The sequence below is a fragment of the Panulirus ornatus genome, chromosome 39 (genome assembly GCF_036320965.1).
Source record: "Panulirus ornatus isolate Po-2019 chromosome 39, ASM3632096v1, whole genome shotgun sequence".
In the NCBI taxonomy this organism is placed as follows: Eukaryota; Metazoa; Arthropoda; class Malacostraca; order Decapoda; family Palinuridae; genus Panulirus; species Panulirus ornatus.
In genome coordinates this window covers 7952875-7977646 of record NC_092262.1, presented here as the reverse complement: position 1 = coordinate 7977646, position 24772 = coordinate 7952875, and the positions used below count along the sequence as shown (strand labels likewise).

Here is a 24772-nt window from a genome sequence, read left to right as displayed (position 1 = left end):
AGAGGGTGTGTTGAAATGGTTTGGACATGTAGAGAGAGTGAGTGGGGAAAGATTGACAAAAAGAATATATGTACCAGAGGTGGAGGAAACAGGAGATGCGGAAGGTCAAATTGGAGGTGGAAGGATGGAGAGAAAAAGATTTTGAGCAATATGGGCCTGAACATACAGGAGGGTGAGAGGCATGCAAGGAATAAAAGTGAATTTGACAATGTGGTATACCATGGTCAACAAGCTGTCACTGGACTGAACCAGGGCATGTGAAACATCTGGGGTAAACCATGGAAAGGTGTGGGGCCCGGATGTGGATAGTGAGCTGTGGTTTCAGTGCATTACAGATGACAGCTAGACTGAATGTGAACAAATGTGGCCTTTTTAATCTGTTTTCTACCACACTTGATTAAGTACAGCAACCACTGGTTATTTTACAAATAAGTTTTTATAGAATTCGGTAAATCCCAAGACAAGACATGCAATTACCCACATTGGCCTACAGGCACTGTCAGTGACTTATCCCTCGTTTGGGTTGCCATCTATGGCCAGCAACAATGCACACAGAATTCAACTCGGGCAGGAAATTATGTGTGCAGTTCGTCATTCACTGCAATCTGACTTTTTTATGAGCTGCGTACACAACCCATTATTGGAAAAAGTACACTGTATTAGTTTTTCCCATCAGATGTGCATAAATGTATCCAACATCAGCTATCTACTTATAATTCTGTACATATACCATCAAATTTGACACAGTGGTATCAAACAAAATCTTCAGGCACTGAGTATGCAACAAAGTTTTTCAAAAGTTACCTGATAAATTCTTTTCATTACAATGGCATTTATTTTCATAATCTGACTGTACTTTTCATTAAAAGTCTCTTTGTTTATATATATGATGTGTACTGGACAAGGAGTACATGATAACAATTTACCTACTGGCAAAGATGATTTGCCCAAAGGTAAATCATTATCATACACACACACATACATGTGCGTGTGTGTATGTGCGTGTGTGTATGTGTGTGTGTGTGTGTGTGTGTGTGTGTGTGTGTGTGTGTGTGTGTGTGTGTGTGTAGTGTGTGTGTGTGTGTGTGTGTGTATGCATGAGTATGCAATTGCGTACAAAAATGTATACAAACACAAAATACACAGCTGCACACACAGACACATACACACATACATTCATATATATATATATATATATATATATATATATATATATATATATATATATATATATATATATATCCACAATGACAATCACACTTATGCAATATATGTAAACAATATCAAGAATTACACAATGTAACGTGTTAACACAGTATAGTATACATCAATCAAAACTGTAAAATCTAAGTCCCCTTGGAGGCATATCTATACATTCAAGATGAATATTGCAACTTTCAGTTTGCAAATGCTGGGTCTGAGGTATGATCTGTTCACCCAGCTACCACAGGCTTGTAATGCACTCTCCGGAAATAATTGTTACTATGGAAATGCTGGGAAAATACTGGTAAGTGGCTGTGCACGTCTGGCAGTGACAGTTGTGATGAGCCTTAACTCTAGTGATCTGAAATGCTAGTCTGCCAATAACATGGCATTTACCCTGAAGAGCTAAAAAATTATCTTAAGAACACCTAATTATAAAAGGTTCTGGGCAGTGGTATTATCAACATCACAATGCTATAACAAAAAAAGTAAAAACCTTAGTTATAAGGAATTTTCTCTGACTCTGTGAAGCTCAATGTCTTACCCTGAATGAAAGCTGCAATACACAATATCATTACCATGGGAACATCATTATATTTCTTGATCGTCATATCCAATATATAAAGAGAGGCTTCTAATTTCTGACTTCCTATTCCTCAAAAAATTTCAGAAAATAATGTTCCCAATAAAATCACCTAATCAACAGAGAAAGCAGCTTTGTTTACTTTAGTTCAATACTTGCAAAAGAAGGATGAAATAACTCTGAATTTTGTGATTCAATACTTATTCCTACTTCCTCAAACTGCGCACTGCTCATCTCCCTCCTTCCCTGTTATCCAGGTTCTTCTTCTTCATCACTGGAGTCACTTTTTTCCCTCTCTTCTTCTCCTTCCATGAGGCCAGACACCCCTGCATGTGATGGACCAGGCTGCATCTCCCCAGCTGTTGTGACAACTGGGGCACCTCCTCCAAATGATTTACTTTGGAGGTTAACTGAGATCCCAATCTTTTCCTCAGCAAGTTCCGAAAACTGAGCCTTTAAAATCCATGGAGAAAAAAGGAAATTCTTATATCACGAAAATTAATCACTCTGGTTCCTAACTATATATACACATCCAGAAGAGTACCTATCTATGATTAGATTTTGTTATCATGCAGAGTTGGTGCAGAATCACATCATACAAAAAGTTGCACAATACTATTAATCTTTGCTGGTGATCAAATTGCATATCTGTTAATCTTGGTTTTGTCAATCTTGGATTCACCTGGAAGTATTTCTAACCCATATCTACTCTTCTTTTATCATACTTAATTGCTGTTTCCCGAATCAGCAAGGTAGCACCAGGAAACAGACAAAGGATGGTCCATCCACTCATATGTTTCTGTCCTCACAAAATGCACCTTATTTCACTGAGCAAATATTAAACTTTTTTCATCTTTCTTGCTTGGTTTTTTATACATACACATTTATATACATATATGCACATACCCATATATATACATATATTCATCTTTTCTTTCATACTATTCGCCATCTCCCGCGTTAGCAAGGTAGCGCAAGAACAGAGGACTGGACCTTTGAGGGAATATCCTCACATAGTCCCCTTCTCTGTTCCTTCTTTTGAAAAATTAAAAAAAAAAACGACGGGGGAGGATTTCCAGCCCCTCACACCCTTCCCTTCTAGTCGCCTTCTACAACACGCAGGGAGTACGTGGGAAGGATTCTTTCTCCCCTATCCCCAGGGATAACATATATTCATACATCAATATAATATACAAATGTACATATTCATACTTGCTAGTCTTCATCCATTCCCAATACCACCCCAACCAACAGGAAACAGCATCACCATCAGTGGGGCAGTGCCAGAAAACATACACAAGCTATATGAAATGCTTGGTGCATTTTCTAAATTTTCCAAGACAATCATTGACTGAAATAATGTTTCTTTCATGTTGATTAGTTGCTAATTCTAGTACGTTCACTGCACTTCCTTCAATTTGTTGGTGGGAACAAATTATCATATATCTTTCTCCTCTTCTAAAATACATACTATAGTTCAAGTTTTCAACTCTTATAAGTTTCAATATTTTGCTCCTTTAATTCTGCACTAACAGTATTTCTGAATTCTCACCACTTTATTGGTCTCACCTTACACTAAATATACCAATACTCAGTTTTGCTTCTTGAACAAACAATGAACATTTTCGTAATCAACTTTTTATCTCTTAAAAGTTCTCCTTAGAGCACCACCCACAACCTTATCAGCTAGCGCAGACATACATGCATATATGAGCAACTCTATAGCCTTAGATTATACAGTAAAAAAAAATACATATTCCTAACACCCACCTGTGGTTTGCGATCACTGGTGGTCATGTAGCAGACACCCATTGTGCGTGTGGTGTGGAGCCAGTAAAGGTCACTGACAGCTCCTTGGGGATCATGTCGCAAGATAAGTGCACCTGCCATTCTTGGATGAACACCCTCTAAAAAGTCAGATTCTGCAATACAATCAGTTAAAAGGTTTTCCTCTTTCCATATTGGCTGAGAAATTTACGTAAGTCATTTCATACCTATTTCTAAGAAAACATCTAATTTGATGAGGCAGTATTTTCTTTTAAACATTTCAAACAATGTAAAGGTAACAAATTACTGGTTAATAACAAGTTTTAAACTTTCTATTCAATCAGTTTACAAAGAAGTACTAATATTACTTTATCAGAGTACAATTTACATGCACAGCTACAATCCTTAAATTAGGATGGGACACAGAAACCCACTGAAAAATACAAGTTGTTGGCAAAATATCTATAAATTCAAAAGTTTTTTGGTCATAATCATAGACCTCTTACCCAAAAAATGGGTGGTGACAGCATGAGTGATATTACTACCAAGCTCAGGTGAAATGGCAGCACGGGCACAAAGTCTGGCGAACATGGTCCGGATCAGGTGCTCCCCACAACCTGTCGTGCTAACTCCTATACTTACACCGCTACCTAGCACAAAGCAATCCACGTTAGTCATGAGCATATTCAAGAGACATAATGTACAATACATAAAATACAGATGAATTTCAATGATTTGGAATGTAAGTGAGGCAAATTTCTTCATGAAAACACTTTTTATAAACAACTGCAAGATATTCAGAATTATATCAAAAGCTTTGAAAGCGTGAAAAGTAAATCGATAAAAAAAATCTGTTACAATCACATACAGGTTAAACAGGCATGGTGACAATAAACTCCCTTGCCACAAACCCATCTGCATCTGGAACTACTCACCCTCCTCTCATATTTACATACACACCTTTCTTAATAAATCTCCTCTGATTCAGGTATATATGCGAAACAAATCCATATATAAAAATGTACAATGAATAAAACTTTGTGTCAATAGCTGAAGCTCTATATACCATTAAATTTTATCCCTTATGTCTTCTTTTACAAAATGTTTAATTTTGCAATATAAATCCTATGTGCGTTACCACTATAGAAAGGCATCCTATAAATTACAATCATCATCAATAAGCGAGGTGAGGGAGCTGTGGTCTTACATATGTACCCTTTAATTTCATTCATTACTTAATTCTAATTTTCTTTTTACATATTATCAAACCATCTTTCCACTAAAAAAATAGCCTCCAAAGCAACATGAACAGCACACCACCAGCATAAACTTAAGCAGAAATTCAACAGAGGAAAATGAAAATAACAAGGTGATATAATCAGCCCCTGTTGACCTAGCAAGGACTTGGTATACACAACAGAAAGAATACATGGCCATACATACCATCACAATTGTTCTCAGCCCAACATCCACAACCATATACCGCAGCCTGTCCAACTCTCCCTGTGTGCTTGAGGAGAAGACCACCACTTGACACAGCACTAGCAACATGGCCAGAACTATCAACACACACGGCACCAACTGTATCTAAAAGTCCACCCTGAAAAATGACCATTTTATGTTAGCTACATGGAACTCATTTTATCTAACCTTATAAGAAAGAATAGGAGCAAATAGAAAAAGATAATGAAGAAAATGAAATGAAAAAACAAAAAGAAGACTGATCTAAATATTGGATAAGGGAGAAAGCCACCACTGGAAGTAATGAAGATAAGAGGCCATCTAACTACAAATGCATTATAAGAGAAGAGGTCTACAACAGTGTTAAACACAAATCACCTCCTAAAAATCAGAAGCGACTTCATAAGAGGATATAAAAGCCTAAGCAAGTAAAATGTCAAGGGGGATGTTACAAAACATTTTCTCTGGAATGTGTGAGAAAATGGATAAAATGAAGACATGCATATAGCACTGGAAATTCAATCGTCCGCATAACAGAAATGTAAAGTTTAAGATATGGGGACCCATGTGAGTAGAGCTCTATCCCCATATGTAAAAAAACAAAGTGGCACACCCACACACACATATAATCATGTAAGGAGGCATCATCCAACTTGAAAGACACACTTGGTCAAGATAATCCAATGATGGGCAACAAAAACTGTATCTGTGGTTAGAGGGTTATGTTGCAGGGAAGACACTAGCAATACACTTGTCAAAGTCAAAAAAGAAAAGGATGGAGAGACACGATCCAGTTATAGCTTTCAAGATCTTCAAACAATCTGACTTTATAGATAATGAGCAGATTTTTGAAATAATAAGGAAAGAATCAACTAGATGACATGACAAAGCTTCTAAAAGAAGTTTGGAAAGATGTGGCATGAGACTTCAATGTGTCACAGAAGTGGACGAATATATATAAGAGGATATGGCACATGCTGTCAATATAAATCTCAAGAAACTGTATACCTGAAAATGAGAGGAAATATAAAGGATCCCACAAGAGGGACTTCCTTCCTGTGTGCACAAACATGTAATCTTTATCTGTCTGTCTAACATGCAATTACAAAACCTACATATAGCAGGAAAAGCTGAAGTTCAGAGCAGTCTTGTGAGGTTGAACTGGAGGTGCACTGTGGGCTCTGGTAAATAACCAGAATTATTTACACGTTCAGTGTGAGGAATAATCTCGCATGATGGACTGCTTTTTACCCATAATGCACGGATGAGTTTTTTGTGTTAAAGCCAATATAGCGAATAATGCAGAAATTTAGAGATGGACAACTTTTATACAATAGTATAGCTGGAATTAGAAAGATCGAGGGAGTTTCAGGTGGGAACAGGCATCAGTACCTTTAGACAGACAGATAGATATATGCCACACAAAATTTTTTATTATTTTATTATACTTTGTCGCTGTCTCCCGCGTTTGCGAGGTAGCGCAAGGAAACAGACGAAAGAAATGGCCCAACCCCCCCCATACACATGTATATACATACGTCCACACACGCAAATATACATACCTACACAGCTTTCCATGGTTTACCCCAGACGCTTCACATGCCTTGATTCAATCCACTGACAGCACGTCAACCCCGGTATACCACATCGCTCCAATTCACTCTATTCCTTGCCCTCCTTTCACCCTCCTGCATGTTCAGGCCCCGATCACACAAAATCTTTTTCACTCCATCTTTCCACCTCCAATTTGGTCTCCCTCTTCTCCTAGTTCCCTCCACCTCCGACACATATATCCTCTTGGTCAATCTTTCCTCACTCATCCTCTCCATGTGCCCAAACCACTTCAAAACACCCTCTTCTGCTCTCTCAACCACGCTCTTTTTATTTCCACACATCTCTCTTACCCTTACGTTACTCACTCGATCAAACCACCTCACACCACACATTGTCCTCAAACATCTCATTTCCAGCACATCCATCCTCCTGCGCACAACTCTATCCATAGCCCACGCCTCGCAGCCATACAACATTGTTGGAACCACTATTCCTTCAAACATACCCATTTTTGCTTTCCGAGATAATGTTCTCGACTTCCACACATTCTTCAAGGCCCCCAGAATTTTCGCCCCCTCCCCCACCCTATGATCCACTTCCGCTTCCATGGTTCCATCCGCTGCCAGATCCACTCCCAGATATCTAAAACACTTCACTTCCTCCAGTTTTTCTCCATTCAAACTCACCTCCTGATTGACTTGACCCTCAACCCTACTGTACCTAATAACCTTGCTCTTATTCACATTTACTCTTAACTTTCTTCTTCCACACACTTTACCAAACTCAGTCACCAGCTTCTGCAGTTTCTCACATGAATCAACCACCAGCGCTGTATCATCAGCGAACAACAAATGACTCACTTCCCAAGCTCTCTCATCCCCAACAGACTTCATACTTGCCCCTCTTTCCAAAACTCTTGCATTTACCTCCCTAACAACCCCACACAAAATGTTCTACCTAAATCATCACATGGGAATTAAAAATATACATAGAAATTACTAATAAAGTATATCATTGACTTCTTACTCAATTTCCCATTGAAAAAAAATTACCCTATTAAAATTTTGTATAAAAAAAAATCATCACATGGTATTTCTAAACAAGGTAACTTCAGCTATTTTCGTTCCAGTAACAGAAAATAAAGAAAAATATAATATTTCAGTGTATTTATTATCATATTACTGAGTTAGGTGAAGTGAAATCCCTTGTCTTTCCATAAAAGTAACTAACTTAGTGGATCACACGGTAAGCAATAGTCTGCTTTGCAACTAGATTAAACTATCAGTCTCAAGGTATGAAATCAGCTCATTAACTTTGAATCTTTCGCATAACTCGAAAATTCCTTTTTCTTGTCTCCCAACATATCACTTGTCTCCCATCATATCACATAATACAACAGAACACATAAACAATCACATACAACAATACAAACATACAGGAAAAGTCTGAATGATTCCCTAATGGAACAGGGAAAGAAAAAGAAAAGTAACTGAATATTCAAGTGAATATAAAAAATGAAGAAAAAGGGATCAGGTGCATAAGTCCTAAATATATCATATCACTTTCAATAACATCTCTTATCAAATACAAATGTTTACCTTAAAGCCTGACAAATTTCTCCCTAATAATTCATAAAAACTTTCATCTGAATTTCTTTACCAACCTGCATTTCCTCCTCTTCCTCCGGTAACGCATACCTTCGTCTCTTGGCGCCACCCTCTTCCAGTCTTTGAATATTTCGTAAACTTTCCTCGTGTATTCGCTGAGATCTCTCTGGAAGAGACCAAGTGATATCAATAGCACCATTAAATTTATCATATAATAATACCAGCAGACCCTGAAACTTAAGTTTGGAAGATAGAACTACATAACTGAAGAAATATTAAGGTGTGGAAAGGTGAGTATGACAAGATCATCCCTTACAAAATGGTCAATGACTGAAAATCATCTGCATATCTACAAAATAAAGCTATGTTTAAATGCAGCATGACTTTTCATAAGCATCACCACATAATCTTTACTGATCATCCCGCACAGGGTGGTTACAGTACATGCAAAATGATCTTAAAACATTAACAAGTCATAACTAAACAACATTCACCATCAGTCCAAAATGAAAACCTGTAGCCAAAATATAACCCAAAGAAATACATATGAAGCAGTAGCCTTCACAATGTATATCATAAAACAAGATATTTACAAAAGGAAAGGTTCAGCTATTACATGCATACACATACACATGTACATGTTCATACTTGCTCGCCTTCATCCATTCCCAGTGCCACCCTTGTATCAGTGGGGTAGCACCAGGAAACAGACGAAAAAAGGCCACATCTGCTCACACTCATTCTCTAGCTATCATGTGTTTATGTGTATGTCTTCTTACCAGCAATCAGGTCACCAGGTTGACAAGTTTCCACATTATTTGAGGCTGCCCAGATCTGTGCTCCAGGACCTGCCAAGAAACTGGAAAGGAAAGGAAAATGATTATAAAAATAGTCAGAACTTGATAAACTGCAAGCACTGATCATGTGACCTTCTATAATTATACTGATAGTTATGCAAAAAAATGACAAAACAAAATTATTTAAAGCAAACTACTAAATTGTTGCCAATGAGACGGAGGACTCAAGCAGTAACAGCACCAGCCCCTCCAAAAACTTTGCTCTTCTAACAGATCTGACTTTTTCATTTCACGAATATTCATAATTTTTCCTAAGAACTCAGTTCTGTTAAAACACCTTACTTTCTATGAGATCCATCTTTTTAATGATGTTCTCCCTAATATGAGACTCATCTATCCAATGATGTTCTCCCTAACCTTTTTCACAACTCCAACAAAAGAACCTTCACTCATAATTCCATTTAAAAGGAGGAATCCATGCTTATGCAAATATCTTCATGCCTACTGCATGCTTAGTGGACTCTGAATCAAACTCCAAAGTCATTTGGTTTATGATTTATCTCCCAACAAAAATTTTCCTGTTTCATTATCTGATCTCTTAACTCTTCAAACTTTAAATCTTTCTTCAACTAACTAAATTCCTCTAATTACGAGACTTCAACAAACACAACAGGGAATGGATGAAGTGAACTCTTCCCATACAGATAGTGGGGCTGCTGCATCCTAAAATCTTCCATTTCTAATGATCAAAAGCATAACATTAGCTACCCTATCCATATCAAAGTTCATCACTCATAATTACATGAATCTGTTTTTTCACCATCAAACCCTCTACAAATTGGGAACAATCTAGCCCTGAATTGCTTCACTTGACTGCAGTCATGCAACTGTATCTTTATTACCTGCACTTTATTCGCCAGTTATCCCTTACAAATGCAAATACTGTCATTCCAACAGATCTGACTGGACTAACTTTCAACATTAATTTTCAAACTTTCCAAGATAGATTCTCTCTCCTCTAGTGATATACCCATCAGATGAGCATGAAGAAGCGTTTGTTGTCAGACTGGGAACGACATAACCTTACTTTCATTCAAATTAACCCTCATCTTTCTCCTTTTACACACACTCCCATACTCAAACAACAGCCTCTACAGTTTCTCATTCAAGTCTGAGTGGTGTCATCCTCAAACGGCTACTAACACTTCCAAGTACTCCCCACAGCACACTCTGAACACACTCCTCTCTCTAAGACCCCTCACACTTACCTCTCTCACTACCCCACCCATAAACAGAATGAACAGCCACTGTGAAATCATACCCCTGACACAAACCCAGCTTCAGCCAGGACCACTTGCTGTCGTTTCTACATGCATCATGCCTTACTCTCTTGCTGTTTCTAGCTGCTTTCTACCCACACCATATATTCGAAGCACCTTCCACAAGGCATCTGTATCAACCCCATCATACGCTCTCTCTAGATCCAAAAATCCATCTCTCTAAGCATTTCTCACAGACTTCAAAGTAAACACCTAGTACAAACATTTTCTACCACTCCTAAAGCCACACTGCTCCTCCCCAATCAATGCTTGTTAATGCCTCCATCCTCTCAATCACTCCTCTCCCAAACTACATATCTGGTACAAATAATACTATACATATGTAATTCAAGCATTCACCTTTGGAAACACTGTTTTATAAAATGGTACTATATAGGCATTCCACTAGCTCTCAGGCACCTCACCTTGAGCCATTTACACACTCAAAATCCTGACTAACCTATAAACAATGTTGTTATTCCTTTCTTGAGAAATTCAACAACAATACAATCCACTAAAGCAGCTTTTACCAAACTTCATCCTACACAAGGCTTTCACCACCCTTTTTTCATCACACCATTCATCATTATTCTCTCTCCATATACAGTAATTATCTGTTCTAATCAACTATGGTATACTCTTTATGGACCCTCTGGATCCCACCAAACCAAGTTTGCAATGTAACAGAAATTTCTGTAAGATCACATGACATAAATTTAATTCTGTCAGAAAAAGACCCATTGGACTGAGTAATCCAGTTGGAAAAAGACTGACTGGACTGATTCTGCAATTTAGTACAATAAGCCATTCATTCATGACCTCAGTCCAGAACGCTGGGCATCAAGAGAATAAAACAGTGTGCATCACCTTAGTGCATTTTTCTTTCTTTGCAAACATCCTGTGTTATCCGTGCACAAATACATATAGGTTTACAATGATATACAAGAACATTCCATTGAATGCTGATTTGCTATAGAGCTCTTGGTTTTTCTATAATCAAGAAAAACTGCAAATTCAAATAAACTGGTCAAATCCATCATTTCATTTACATTTGCTCAGCCACTGACAAACAGTGTATGTATGTAGAGCACTCTGAGCCAATCAGCACTTAGCTTCTTGCGTTTCTCACTTTACACATACATACATCCTTGATCTCTTGCTTCATTCATCACTTTAAAGAACATCTGTGAAATGTCTGGGAAACGGTCTACAAGTGATAAGCACACCAAAGCTGATGTGAAAATGGATGTACTCAAAGGTAAGAAATGATGCTGTCTGGAATGTATCTCCATATCATATATGTTTTAGTGACCCTACTGAAGGCTGCTTCATTGAAAACTCTTTTGCTATGAATGCATCTTGAGTATCCATGTATGGTGTAATACTATCTCTTGTAACTTTACACCAACGAAAATATATTAAGTAGAAATCTCATAGACAAAACAAGATCTAGCTTGGTCACTGAATGCTGCGAGATCATACGGTCAACACATAAACCCAGCACCCATGCCCTTATGCAACATTTTTGTTCTTTGTGTACAAAGGCCTGTCTTTTTTTATCAAATCAAAGTACATAATAGTGTTATCAGTGTTGCATATGCCAAGAGGTTTAGGAAACAGCAATGTTGAAAAGCTTAAAGTGACTGAGCACCACGACCATTTCATCTCATGCATATCATGAATGCTGCATTTCTGACCAGGAAGTGATTCAGGTGACTCCACATGACCCTGAAGCTATTTCCTTCTGATTCACAGTAGTCTTTGCAACATCGTAAACATCTCCAGCCTTGAAGGAAGAAGGTAGATTTCCATTACACTTGTAATATTTCATTTATCAAAGTCTCCTTCAAAATAAAAATTGGGATGGAACAGAATTTGCCTCGTGCACACTACTCTTTCTCCTAATTAGTCCCCTAAAATAGGTATTGACTGCACCTCTATGTCTTAAACACTCCATATCTGCTACCCTATCATCGAACACATTCAACAGTCCTTTAATATGTTTACTCAATACCCTCTTTAACTCTACTTTGCCTGTCTTTCCCTAGAATATATGTTATAATTTTGAATTTTCTATCATTCAAAATCTCTACTGGGAGTACCTATGGGGTAGGTGCGAACCTTCTGCCATGTATTCTTGAGTTCTTATGCTAACAAGAATATGTCAACAGACATATGATGTCTCATATACACTACCTGTTGTGGCAGGACTTAAAATGCAAGGACTTCACTAAATAAATGCAGTTCAACTGCTTCTGATTAGTTCTATGCTTTCAGGTCAACATAAAACAAAATATTTGATAAAAATCTTAAATCAAATTCACTGCACACTATATCATATGACTGAACAAACACAATATTCTACTACGAAGATTACAGCTAGATCGTTTAAGGAGAGAATATGGATGGTGAGTGATAGGAAAAAACCCTGATGGACATCTGTGTTGACAGAGTAAGAGCAGAGGTATCACTCATTCACTGACTATGCTGGAGTGACGAGCGGGAAAACTATGCATTTGAGAACAGAGAGGAGCAAAGGGGCAAAAAGTAATTTAGTAAGCAAAGCAGTGTGCAACACCCTGTTTAATGCTTTAAAGATATCAACAGTCATAAAAAACCCTTCACCAAAGTCCATACCATATTCATTAAACATTCTGTGCATTCATGCTTACACAAAGCAGTACAAGTCCCGTCAAGACCAGATAAAATATGCGTTTTGATTATCCACCTACACAGGGCAGGTTAAGGGTACAACACTCACCTCTAATGTTTTGCTTTCAATATCATACTAAAGGGTAAAATTCTAAATACCTTCATGATACTAAACCAAATGGCAGTAGTTACATCTGTACTGCAATTTCAACTTTTATAATTCTATCAAGGATGTTATGGGTGGTCTCAATTAATAGAAGGGTGGTTTCAATTAATAGAAAGGTGGTCTCAATTAATAGAAGGATGGTCTCAATTAATAGAAGGGTGGTCTCAATTAATAGAAGGGCAGTCTCAATTAATAGAAGGGTGGTCTCAATTAATAGAAGGGTGGTCTCAATTGATAGAAGGATGGTCTCAACTAATAGAAGGGCAGTCTCAATTAATAGAAGGGTGGTCTCAATCAATAGAAAAGATCCTTAAATGTCAGTACAGAATCAGCGGCAAGTTCAACTTTGTAGATCCTTTAATTCTGAGCACAAGTTCTGTTTAAGGGTATGTCCCTGAAGATAGTAGTTTTTAGTATGTTTGGGACTGAAATGTTAAGTTATTGTGTTTTCCAGGGGATAATTTATATGTGAAATAAGTCTTACTCTTGGTTACTTATGACGGCACATTAGAGTCCCTCATCCATTAACTGTTAGGTCTCTTATATTGTTGTTGCTATTATGTAGGGCCAAATGGCGAGTGCTACCACTGGCTGCTGTGACTTGTTGGGATATTTTATCAAGAACCACTTAAACTACAGGGCTACACCTTTGCATTTCTCAACCTAGGAGTAAGCTGGAAGTTTCAAATATTTGTTGGGACTGACTTAAGGTCCACTGTCAATAATAATGTTCAGGTTGTGAAAGTTAAGTTCTAATGATATCAAAGGTTTATTTGTTCTAATTTTAAGTTGATATGCATTACTGTGCTTTCCATTACAAAACTGTTACTCTTAAGTGTAACAGAATAGAAGAAAAGAAAAATAAAGATAAAGGAATGGATGAGAAGGGGAAGAAGAGAAATGTACTCTGAACTAGACTTTTTTTTGCATATCATTTTGCTGCCACCACTACAGCTAGGAGATACCTGTCTCATTACTAAAGTGAAAGAAAAAAATGATAATCGCACTTATGAAATGGTCTCACCTGGGAGGTACAAGGCCACCTGGTAAAGGCTGTGACTGTGCATCGAGAATCTGTCTGGCCAGCAGGACAGGGTTCCTTACACCTGGTACGGCTCCTACTGCACCGTGACGTAGCGTATGTCCATCCATTACACTTGCGTCACACTCTACTCCACCTGGCATTCACAATACTTAGGAATCACTTTCTTCATTAATCACATTTCTACTAGGAAACCTGAATAATGGGGAACTTTCTTAACACCATTTACACTTATCTTAATCATGACGAGGAACCATAATTGTTTTCTTTCTAATGTATATATCACACAACCCAGCATGCATCCCAATACACACGGGGAAAAAGGCAAAGAAGTTGAGGACTGGGCTTCTTAACAACGAACAGCATTAAGTTCAAGAAATAATGGTGGATGGCCCATTCAAACAGTACTTAATGGGAACAGACACTAGAACAAATTTTGCAAAAGGTGTTGATAATTAATGATTCTCAAACACATTTTAATGAACCAGAACAGTCTTTACAGATAACAATAAAGGAACAAAAAGGATGGTGCAAGAAGTATCAAGACAAGCACTACTCAGAGATGGTAAAGTTACAACAATGGTATAATTCCATTATATACACACACACACAGATATATATATATATATTTTTTTTGTATATACATGTGTATGTGGGTAGGTTGGGCCATTCTTTCGTCTGTTTCCTTGTGCTACCTGGCTAAAGCAGGAGACAGCAACTAAGTATAATAATAATTATAATAATAATAATAATAATAATAATAAATATATAAATATATATATATGGAGGGAGAGAGAGAGAGAGAGAGAGAGAGAGAGAGAGAGAGAGAGAGAGAGAGAGAGAGAGAGAGAGAGAGAGAGAGAAACAAAAAATTGAACCTAATGGGGATAGGAGGCCACGGAGATGCAGGTTCTTTGAGTGCATACAGAGATACCTTGACTATCATCCAAGATGCATTCCTGATCACAGACCATTAATCAAAATATCTGTTAAACAAGGAAATTGTAAAATGACTCCAACAGAGATGTGTCCAGACTATGATAATGCTTATAGGTGATACAGTATTAGATTGTGCACACAAAAAATGTATCAAATAAATTTCTAAATGATAATCAATTTTCAAAGATAATAACATCATAAAAACACCAAAAGTTATAGCACATTACTTACCAATGCATTTAGTCAGAGCAACATAAAATAACCACTGTCTGCATGCCTTAAAATCTGCATTTTCACATCTAAACTGATGGTTTTTCCTTGAATGCTAGTCCACATTTCCAACAATAACACCAGCAGGCCTATTTCCACACATTATGGGTTCATTGCAAACTTAGTAGGTAAAAATATGAGAAATAAACCTACAATGGTGCTGTAAACACAAATGTGAGGTGTCTCATCTTGCCTTTTAAACTGCAATTTCATATCTAATGTGTCAGTTTCTTTTAAATGCCCACATTACCAACATCAGTTGGCCTTTTTCTCAATACTTTGGTCTCTTGAGCACATAAAAGTGAACAAAAATAAAAAAAAATATATCTATCACACTGCAAAAAATATGGCCACTGGGAGTGTTCTAAAACTGGCAGCTCAAGGCAAATGATCTGCTGAATGCTGATCAAAACATGCTGTTCCTATTGGTTGAGTTTGCAGCCAAGAGAAAAAGAGACTGATTTGTGTTGCCTTTCTTAAGCGTGACTTTTGAACCACTAGGTAGATCATAATTTCTTTATTCTGTTAAGTGCCAAAAATTACTGAGAGAGCAATGCTAGGCACTGCAGCTTTAATCAAGGTATCTCTGTACAGAAAAACTTTTTGCATCAACCAGAGGGGTTGATACACCATTACTAGATCTTATCATTACACAAAGCAGCATGGAAATTGAAAATATAGGTACAGTGCACCTGGTAAAATAGATAATGTAATGCCTGAGTTTGATTCGGTGTTTAATGAGGACATAAAAATATCATGAGGAGAACCACACACAAAGAGGATATATAATCAAGGAACTAAACAGAGCTATACAATCAGCATTTCTTTAAAAACATGAATTGAGTAACAAAAGTTCTGAGGGCATATTACAGACCACTGTTACAAAAGATTCTGCAACATCTACAGGCAAGTTAGAACATGGGTACAGTTAGGTAAAAACAGAAGGGGAAGATTTGAAAAGAGACTCATAGTACAATAAAAGATGTCAAAAAGCAGAGCTTAGGGACATACCATGTAAGATAGAAGCAGTAAAACAGCTGGACAACAGTAAACAGGAATAAGAGAGCATGGAACGAATACAACAATATTAGGAAGAAGCAGAGAAACTTTGAAAGGAATAATGTGGACAAGACAGGGGATACTCCAAAACTTTTCCTTAAATTCAGAAAAAGTAAATTATTGGTTAAAAAGCATCTCATCAGGCTAAGAGATTCAAAGAAGAGTTGTAGAAGACAATGTAAAGATATGCATGGAAATAAACAAGTTCAAAAGCGTTTTCAGACTGAAAGACATTATTGCCCAATCATAAGCAAGATGGGATGGGAAAGAGGTCTTGGAAATTATTGATATAGCTAAAAAAAAAAAGGGGGGACGTAAGTAATAACTTCAGGGCCTTGACCCATACAGAGATTTTGTAGTTTCTCCTGTATGTTCTTAAGTGTGCACATACATATCACAGGCTGTCTGAATATTATGCAAAGAATTGCTTGAGGAGACGGAAGTGGAAAGAGAATGGAAGGGGGCAAATTCTGTTCCTACTGTTGAGAAATATTGGGAAACGACACAAAACTTAAGACCAGTCTCTCAGATGGGTGATGTCTATAACACTGAAAAAGACAATTAGATAGCAAATGGACAACAAATTGCATAGGATACTCAAAAAAAAGTACTTGACACTAAACCATGCAAGTTAGTAAATAAGCTTGATCTTCAGGCAAGAATAATGGGTAGACGACTTCAACAGATGTCAAAGGAACCTCCTCAAAATGGTTTGGAATCATTGGGTTCAGCCTAGGATCAATGCTCTTCTTGAGCCATGTAAATGACATGCTAGAAAGACTGGAAAAATATCTGAATATGTCTATGGATGATGCTAGAGTCAAGAGGGAAGTAAAGAAAAATGAGGACTGCTTTAACTTACAAGAGGGGACCTTGACAAACTCCAAATCTGGCATGATGAATGATTGGTGAAATTCAACCTAAGAAAATGCAAGGAATGGGGATGGGACAAACAAAAAGAACTCAATAAAAAAATCATCAAGCAGGAACTTTTTGACAGAGGGACTTGGGAGTCAAAACTGTACCTGACCTCTCCCCAAAACTCCAGCAAAAAGAGGGACTGTAAAAGGAAACAAACTGTCTTCTGGCATATACTAGAAATGCATTCAAGTAAATGGATATGGATATGTTTAAAAAACTATTCAAACATATAATAAGCCAAAACACAATGATTCTTATGTACTTAAAATCAGCACATTAAGGTAGCATAAGAGACAAAGGAGGGCAACAAAAAAGAAAAATCAAGCTAGAGAGAAGTCGTAGGACATAAATATCCACACCATGGGATAGGAAAGAGTAAGAGGTGACCTGATTACAACTTTCAATTTTCTAAACCTGTCTGATGACGATGAGTGAAAAATTCTTCAGAAGTTGCACTGATAGATCAATCAGACATCATAACAAGACACTAAAGAAGAAACTTGTTAGTAGAGAAGTAAAAAAGTAGAATACTTTTAGGATATCAGAGTACTGGATGAATGGAATAAGTCATGAAACTTCATGTGCTGATAGTATCAAAAATTTTACATAAAAAACTATATGACAGTAGAGAAAGTTTATGAAGGGGGCCCATAAGTGCAAAACTCCCCTTCCCATACTGTAAAAACAGACAGTTACAACCACGGAATGTAAGCAACCATACAATCTACAGGTCTTGTAAAAAGAAATGTTTAGGGTTGTGCAGAGGAGGGTGGAGGTGTTGGAAATGAGATGTTAGAGGACAATATGTGGTGTGAGGTGGTTTGATTGAGTAAGTAATGAAAGGGTACAAGCCTTTCACAAAGGCTCTATCTACAAAATTTAGCAGATATGAACAAAAAATTTGCAGTTTATGCATCCTATTGAATCTTTTGTACATTTTCTTGTATAAAATCAAGGTTTAATTAATATTCATCTGTTCCTGGCACTACCTCACTAAAGCAGAAAATGACATATAAGAATAAAAAAAAAAGTAGGAAATCCCCGTACATGCATAATTCTACATCCATGCCCAATTTTTGAAGCCAGGGTGTAATGAAACTCCAAATAGTAACTTGGAGAACTTAGAATGCATCATCCCAAAACCCAAGAAATTCACTGAATACTGCCAAAGCACTACTGTACTTAATGATGAGCCATCCATGTTAACTTGATTAACTTACCGTCAGCTGTTAGGGATGACCCAAATCCTGCATTGGTTCGAGGCGAGTCTTCCAGTACTTGTGTTGCTGTGCATACAGCATCTACAGCATTCCCACCCCCCCGAAGTACTTCTATGGCCTGGGCAATACCAAAAGGATTTCATAATATTCTCATCAAAAGAAAGTGTACACAGTGAATCTACAAGAGATAATTCACAGATCATATCAAACACTACTTCCATAATACAAGCAGTAGCCATATGATTTATCTTTTATTCAATACATACATAAATATAAAAAACTCCTTTACCAAGAAGAGACAAGCCTTAGAATCCAAGCATTTCTCAGCAGGTAGAAAAACACTTCTGCATATATTCAAAACATACTTGTACAGTTCTTCAATTTCTTAAGAAATGCTACTGGTTGGAAATGAATCCTTAAAAATGTGCAAACCATAAAATACTTTACCACCAAAGGATAGCAACATACCTGATTGCATGCTTCCTTCATTAATTTTTTATATTCGCCTTTGAGGGACGAGGAGTGACTCCCAGCGCCTGCAGGGAAAGTCTTATCAATATTTTATCCTAAACATAAAGACCTCACAAATAAAAGAAAGATAGTACAAACATGTAATTCTATATTTTACATTTCTGAGACATTAGGAGCTTATCTACAATGTGTCATCCAGTTACCAACAAAGAATTACGATTTCACACTGCAAGCTTTGCAAAGCATATTTTTTTCACAAAGTTACTAAAATGACTGAAAGGTAGAGACATGCTGACCTTAATCTGTTCTCTAGTAGACAAAAATAAATCTCATGTTAACCAAACACAGTCCAAGAGAAGCATATTTACTCATAATGAGAGTCAACCTATACATGCTTCAAATATCGTGGTAACAAACATTTTTTTTATGATCTTTGAAGTCTATTAACTTCGGTCATTAAAAGATCAAGGAAGCTATCAATGGATATAATATATTTCCAAGAGAACTCAAGTTAAACTCTCTACCCCAAATATTGTATGTTGCAAAAAACTCTACACTTCAAATCTATATGTAACTGCTCTTCCCACCTTAGCATGGGAGCAACAGGATCAAACAAACAAAGGCCTCATTCACACAAATCCATTCTTTAGCTGTTACGTATAATGTACCTAAACCAGAGCCCACCATCTACACCCTAGCCCCACACACTGATCATGGTTTCCATATTTCATACATAATTACCTAAGATCTGTTTATCAATAAATCTTAAAAATGCCAAAATCATCTTTAGCTAAACTCAGCATTCAAAAGGGGTTAAAATGAATAAAATTATCATAATTCTTAATTTCCTGTGCTCTAAAAAACTGTCTCAAAACAGATATCTTTATATCGCTTGAATCTGTCCTACGTAACCCAAGATGTAACTGTTTGCAACTATAACATAAATTTCAAAAACTTTATTACCCTGTACAGTACATGTAAGTACAATTTATGTACAGTGAACAGAGATGAAAAGCACATGAAAAAACAAGAATCCTTGCATTTTTGTTACATAAATAAACAAATCATAAGCTACAGAGTTTGCCTTTAATCCTGGTAAAAAAAAACTGAGAATAATTAAGAATCTAATGAATAAGAAATCTAATACATCTTTAGCTCATTTTTCTCCTTTCTGTCACCTGTTCCTAAAACTACATTGCATGTAGAGATATAGAGCACACTGTAAAAAGATATAAAAAATAAAATTCTGTACTGAATAAAATATCTGTATATTACAATCGCCACAAGGAATTATAATAGTACTCATAACAACAATTATAGTCAACAACAGTAAGTCTTGCACAGTGACAGTATCAAAACCTATGAGGTTACGAGGTGCTGCTACTATGGTTCGGGCTCAAAAGTTGGGAAAAGTTTTCTGAAGTATTCAAGCTCATCCCACCTCCTTGGGTAGACCTCATTATTACACTTTTAAGGGTGGAACAGAAGAGGAAGGCACTGACCAATTCCATCAGAGAAATATATTTTCAAATACAAACAAACACTTGAGGTGTGTTGGAGTTTTCGTTTCTCCAAGAATTTAAGAGCCTCACAACCTCAGAGAAACACCATGCTGCAGTTGGCCTCTCAAGGGTGAGGCACAAAAGTTTAAGAAGCAGCACTGGAGTCCACAAGTTATGTCAGTGAGTAAAAGGAACGGGCAATTGAGGGTAATAGCTCTGAAAGTAAATGGGATGACTGATGAGAGTAAAAGGAAGGAGATTATGGAGAAAAAGTCTGGATATGCTGAGGATTGGGGAAACCCAGATCCTTGGGCAGGGTGTATGGTGTATGGAGTGAAAATGGAAATGATGAATGTAAGTTACAAGATGGCACAGGAGGAGGTGGTATGAATGGGAATGAATGAAAATTATCATGGAAGAAGGAAAGAAGGATGTGCAATGGTGCTACCACCAAGAGTATGGAAGAGTGTTACAGAATATAGATGGAATTGATCAAGAATAGTGTGGGCAAAAGAAAAGATTGGAACTATGGAGTATGTATGGGTATGCATAAATGCACCTGTGAATAAGAAAACAGTGTGAGGTAAGGATGAAATGAAGCATTTCTATACTAATTTGAAAGACTGTATTAAACCATTTTGAGAAGGGGAGGAAGGTGGTTGTAATGGTTAATATGAATGCAAAGATGATGTGATGAAATTGGCAAGATATTTGGAAAATGGGGAGTGCCTAGAGTAAATGAGAATGGAAGTTATCTTGTGGATGTCTATGTTAAGAAGGGCAAGAAATTAAAACACACTAACATTTTTTTTCCGCGATTTCATGATATCTTGTTTTCTGGTTCTCACATATCAGCCATCTCCTGAGAATGTTTTTTTATATCAAAAGTGGTTTTTCAAGAAGTATTCTACTTCATAATAACACAGAGAGGGCTGTTGATGTACAATTGTTGAAAAAAAGGAAAGTTGCAAATCTTTCATAACCATAAAATACATCATTAGCGCTACTGCATTCTCTCGGTTATACTTAAACAAAATTTTTGGTATTTATCAATGCACAATTCTAGTTAATATGGTACAGCTTAAACAGAACATAAATTGAAGTTCACATACTTGTTTCATCTATCCTTCTTACTAAGCCATACATATACAGCTTGCATTAATTTAGACTGTAAATTAACAGTTTGATTTCAAACGACTATTCACACAAAAATGTCAAAAACTGCTTAACATATGTCCAGACCTTTTTTTCTTACTATTTCTGAACATTTGGATCCATACTTTGCGATTAACGTAAAAATATATCCTTACCACAAAGAAAAATCTGACATCTGCCAAAATCAATAACTACATTAGATTTAATTCTGAGAATTCAATCACTATTGTTCTTGGTCAGGGCCTATTTTAAGTATACAGTATCATGAATAATTTTTACATAAAATGGATGATTCCTTGATGTAGATCAATACTGCACATCTAAATGTTCTCTTTCCTTTTGTCTGGATATAATAATTGCAGTAGTATGACTGCTATGATTTTTTTTCCCTTACACCTCATTGTCAATCGCACTTCAGCTAGATATCATAAACAAAGGAATAAGGTCATTTGCATATAATCACCCTTAAATCTGATGCTGTTTATATTGTCAGCATATAAAGAAGCACAAAATTTTTAATGATAATTATAAAGTTCTAAATACGGTACCCCTTGAATATATAACTGAGAATACACATCTCACCTGAGCCGAATAATTATTTTCATTAACAAATAAATCAAAGCAATAGCAGTCACCAACACTGAAACTTAGTATAAAGAACTAAATGTCACAATCAACAAAATAAAATTATTTTTCATTTACGGACATCTTTTTATATTGCAATACTGTAAAGGTGTGCTTATCTTCTATTTGAATTTTCAATATAAAAATGATTTAAGGCAAACATAAGACAAACTCAGGTTTCAACTTGTTAGAATCCACTCCTATAATTTTCTGTAAAGCAGTGAACTATCAAACATACGGATAAAGTGTTATAAATATATAGCCTTCCAAAAACTGGATTTATGAATAGTAAAAGCAGAGCCTGGAACACCAGGACTAAAAGAACAAATCAGACACTTAATAATCCATCACTTGTTGCTACAACCAACAACCAGAGGCCATAGTCCCGTAAAAGCCACAAGGATGCAGTTCTGATATCCCAAGCTTGGCAAACAAAGAAGAACCACCAAAACACCTCCTACAACTAACATCTACAAGAAACACTACTTACTTGACATCTCAAACATTTCGACAAACTGTGCATCTGAACGACCATATACCCTAGAACTCATAAAACAAGACGAAAATTACCCAAAATTATGAATTACCCGCAGAACTGCTCACTTTAAAAAGCCTTTAAGATCATATTTCTCAAGCAGGGCCTAGTCTATGAAACGGCCCACTACTAGTGATCCCTGAACATCCACTTACCTTGCATAACATTTCCAGCAGGGGAAACTAACCATTAGAAACAGAACTCACGTCATACTGGAGGGGTAATCCTAAATTGATAGGCCTACCCTTCTTTTCACTCGCTTCTACCACAACACTACATCTCTAACCGGTCACACTACGGCACTCCACACACACAGGAGTGGTAAATAACCCACAATGGCCCTTAAAAACAGTAAGGCAGGTCCTTCTTTCACCCTGGTGTCGGGAAACAGGTAATTCGGGGGGACCCCCCAAAGTTGTAGGGCCATGCAGCCCTGGGGAGGCGAAGTGCCCAGGCACCCGCCAAATCCCGCCGCTTCATTTCCCGCTTCCAACACACACTTTACACTTACTCTGGGAGTCCTAACTCACCTACATGCACCGCCACCACCCCTGACATGACTGGTCAACTACGCCGCGAGCTGTGACATGAGGTAGATGAAGATTGGAAGGGAAAAGACGAGAAGGACGCAGAGCGATTTTTGTTTACATCGCGCTCCGTAAACAGAAGACGAGCGGAAGCGTCCTTCTTAAAACATTTTTTTTTCGGGCCTCTTCTATTTTCCGAAAGGCACTCCTCTAATCGGATCACTTGGGGGATTTTTTACGGTAATAATCGATTAAATTTGGGAGTTTTCTCTCGGTTTTGAGGTATCGTTTCTCTTATTGGGTGTATGGAGTGAGGGGAGTGAGCGAGAGAAGCGGCCTACACTAGAGTACCCGGCCTAGGACTGCGTGCATTGATCTCTTTGACTTACAAACATCAACACTGGAGCCATTACTTCTTCCTCTCCCCATTCTATCTTATACCTTCTGGCGTGTAGGAACATCTACAATAACGAAATATATTCTACTCGGGTTATCTAGTGGGTTTAGCCATAATAATACTATGGCAAGTTATAGATTCTGAAAATGTCTTGCAACCACCCACTCGTCGCATGCCATTAATGCCACAGCGATTAATATCAACTTTGAACTCGTTTGCGGTTGAATTAAAGCATGACATTCAGTTTTCATTGACAAGATTAATATTGCTCACGTCCTTATTAACTGGTAATGCCGTAGTTAAAAATAAGTTACTATGTGATCAAGCGGCATGGTGGGATGGGTTCCTAGTTCACTATTCTTCGTAAGATATTGTAAATGTACACGTTTCGAGAGGTCGCTAACTGCTACTCTCTGGCCAGGGTTCACATTCTTAGCTCATAACTCATAAATATACGCAAGTGTGGGAGGGGCAGTAGAGCGTTGGGGTCCCTTTCCCCCTCCCAAAACTGAAAATGCTCTATCGATTTCTTGAGGGTTCTTTTTTTTTGCCCCCAGAAGGTTTGAAAATTCCTTGGAATACTAGCGTCCATGCAGGCATTCCATGCCTCCAAAGTTGAATGGCATTCCTTATGTATAGCATTACACTGGAGGGATTCTAACCCGTATTTAAATTCAAATGATAATGCAACCGAAATGTTTCTTTAGTGTGATTCATTTCCTGGGTGTTTAGGGTCCCGGGATATGATTCACTTGGGTATTTCATCTCAGTAACGTTTTTCTCGTATGGTAGTAACATTTCTGATTAATGTGCGCTGGGGTCTGAGCTGTGGCATATTCATGACTCGTCCTCATATATTATGGAGAGTCTACTCTCGTATATTTCTTAGAGAAAGAGAAAAAAACACACCATGTCGTGAACTTCAGCGTCCTCTGCCATCCCGCATTTTCAATCAGTTGTCAGTCGTGGCCGAGAGTGTAACCATGTTCATTTTTCCCCCC

General features: G+C 37.2%; 1 protein-coding gene across 1 annotated transcript; it reads right to left on the bottom strand.

Annotated features, from left to right (window-relative positions):
• Positions 1–1247: 1247 nt before the first annotated feature.
• On the bottom strand, positions 1248–23937 carry Tasp1 (Taspase 1). Its single transcript, XM_071684954.1, has 10 exons — positions 23378–23937; positions 19029–19096; positions 18561–18678; positions 14134–14287; positions 8955–9034; positions 8232–8341; positions 4997–5153; positions 4060–4203; positions 3557–3708; positions 1248–2239 (listed from the first exon to the last, which is right to left on the bottom strand). The coding sequence occupies exons 1-10, from the start codon at positions 23403–23405 to the stop codon at positions 2036–2038; spliced, it is 1215 nt and encodes a 404-aa protein (XP_071541055.1). The 5' UTR covers positions 23406–23937; the 3' UTR covers positions 1248–2035.
• Positions 23938–24772: the final 835 nt, after the last annotated feature.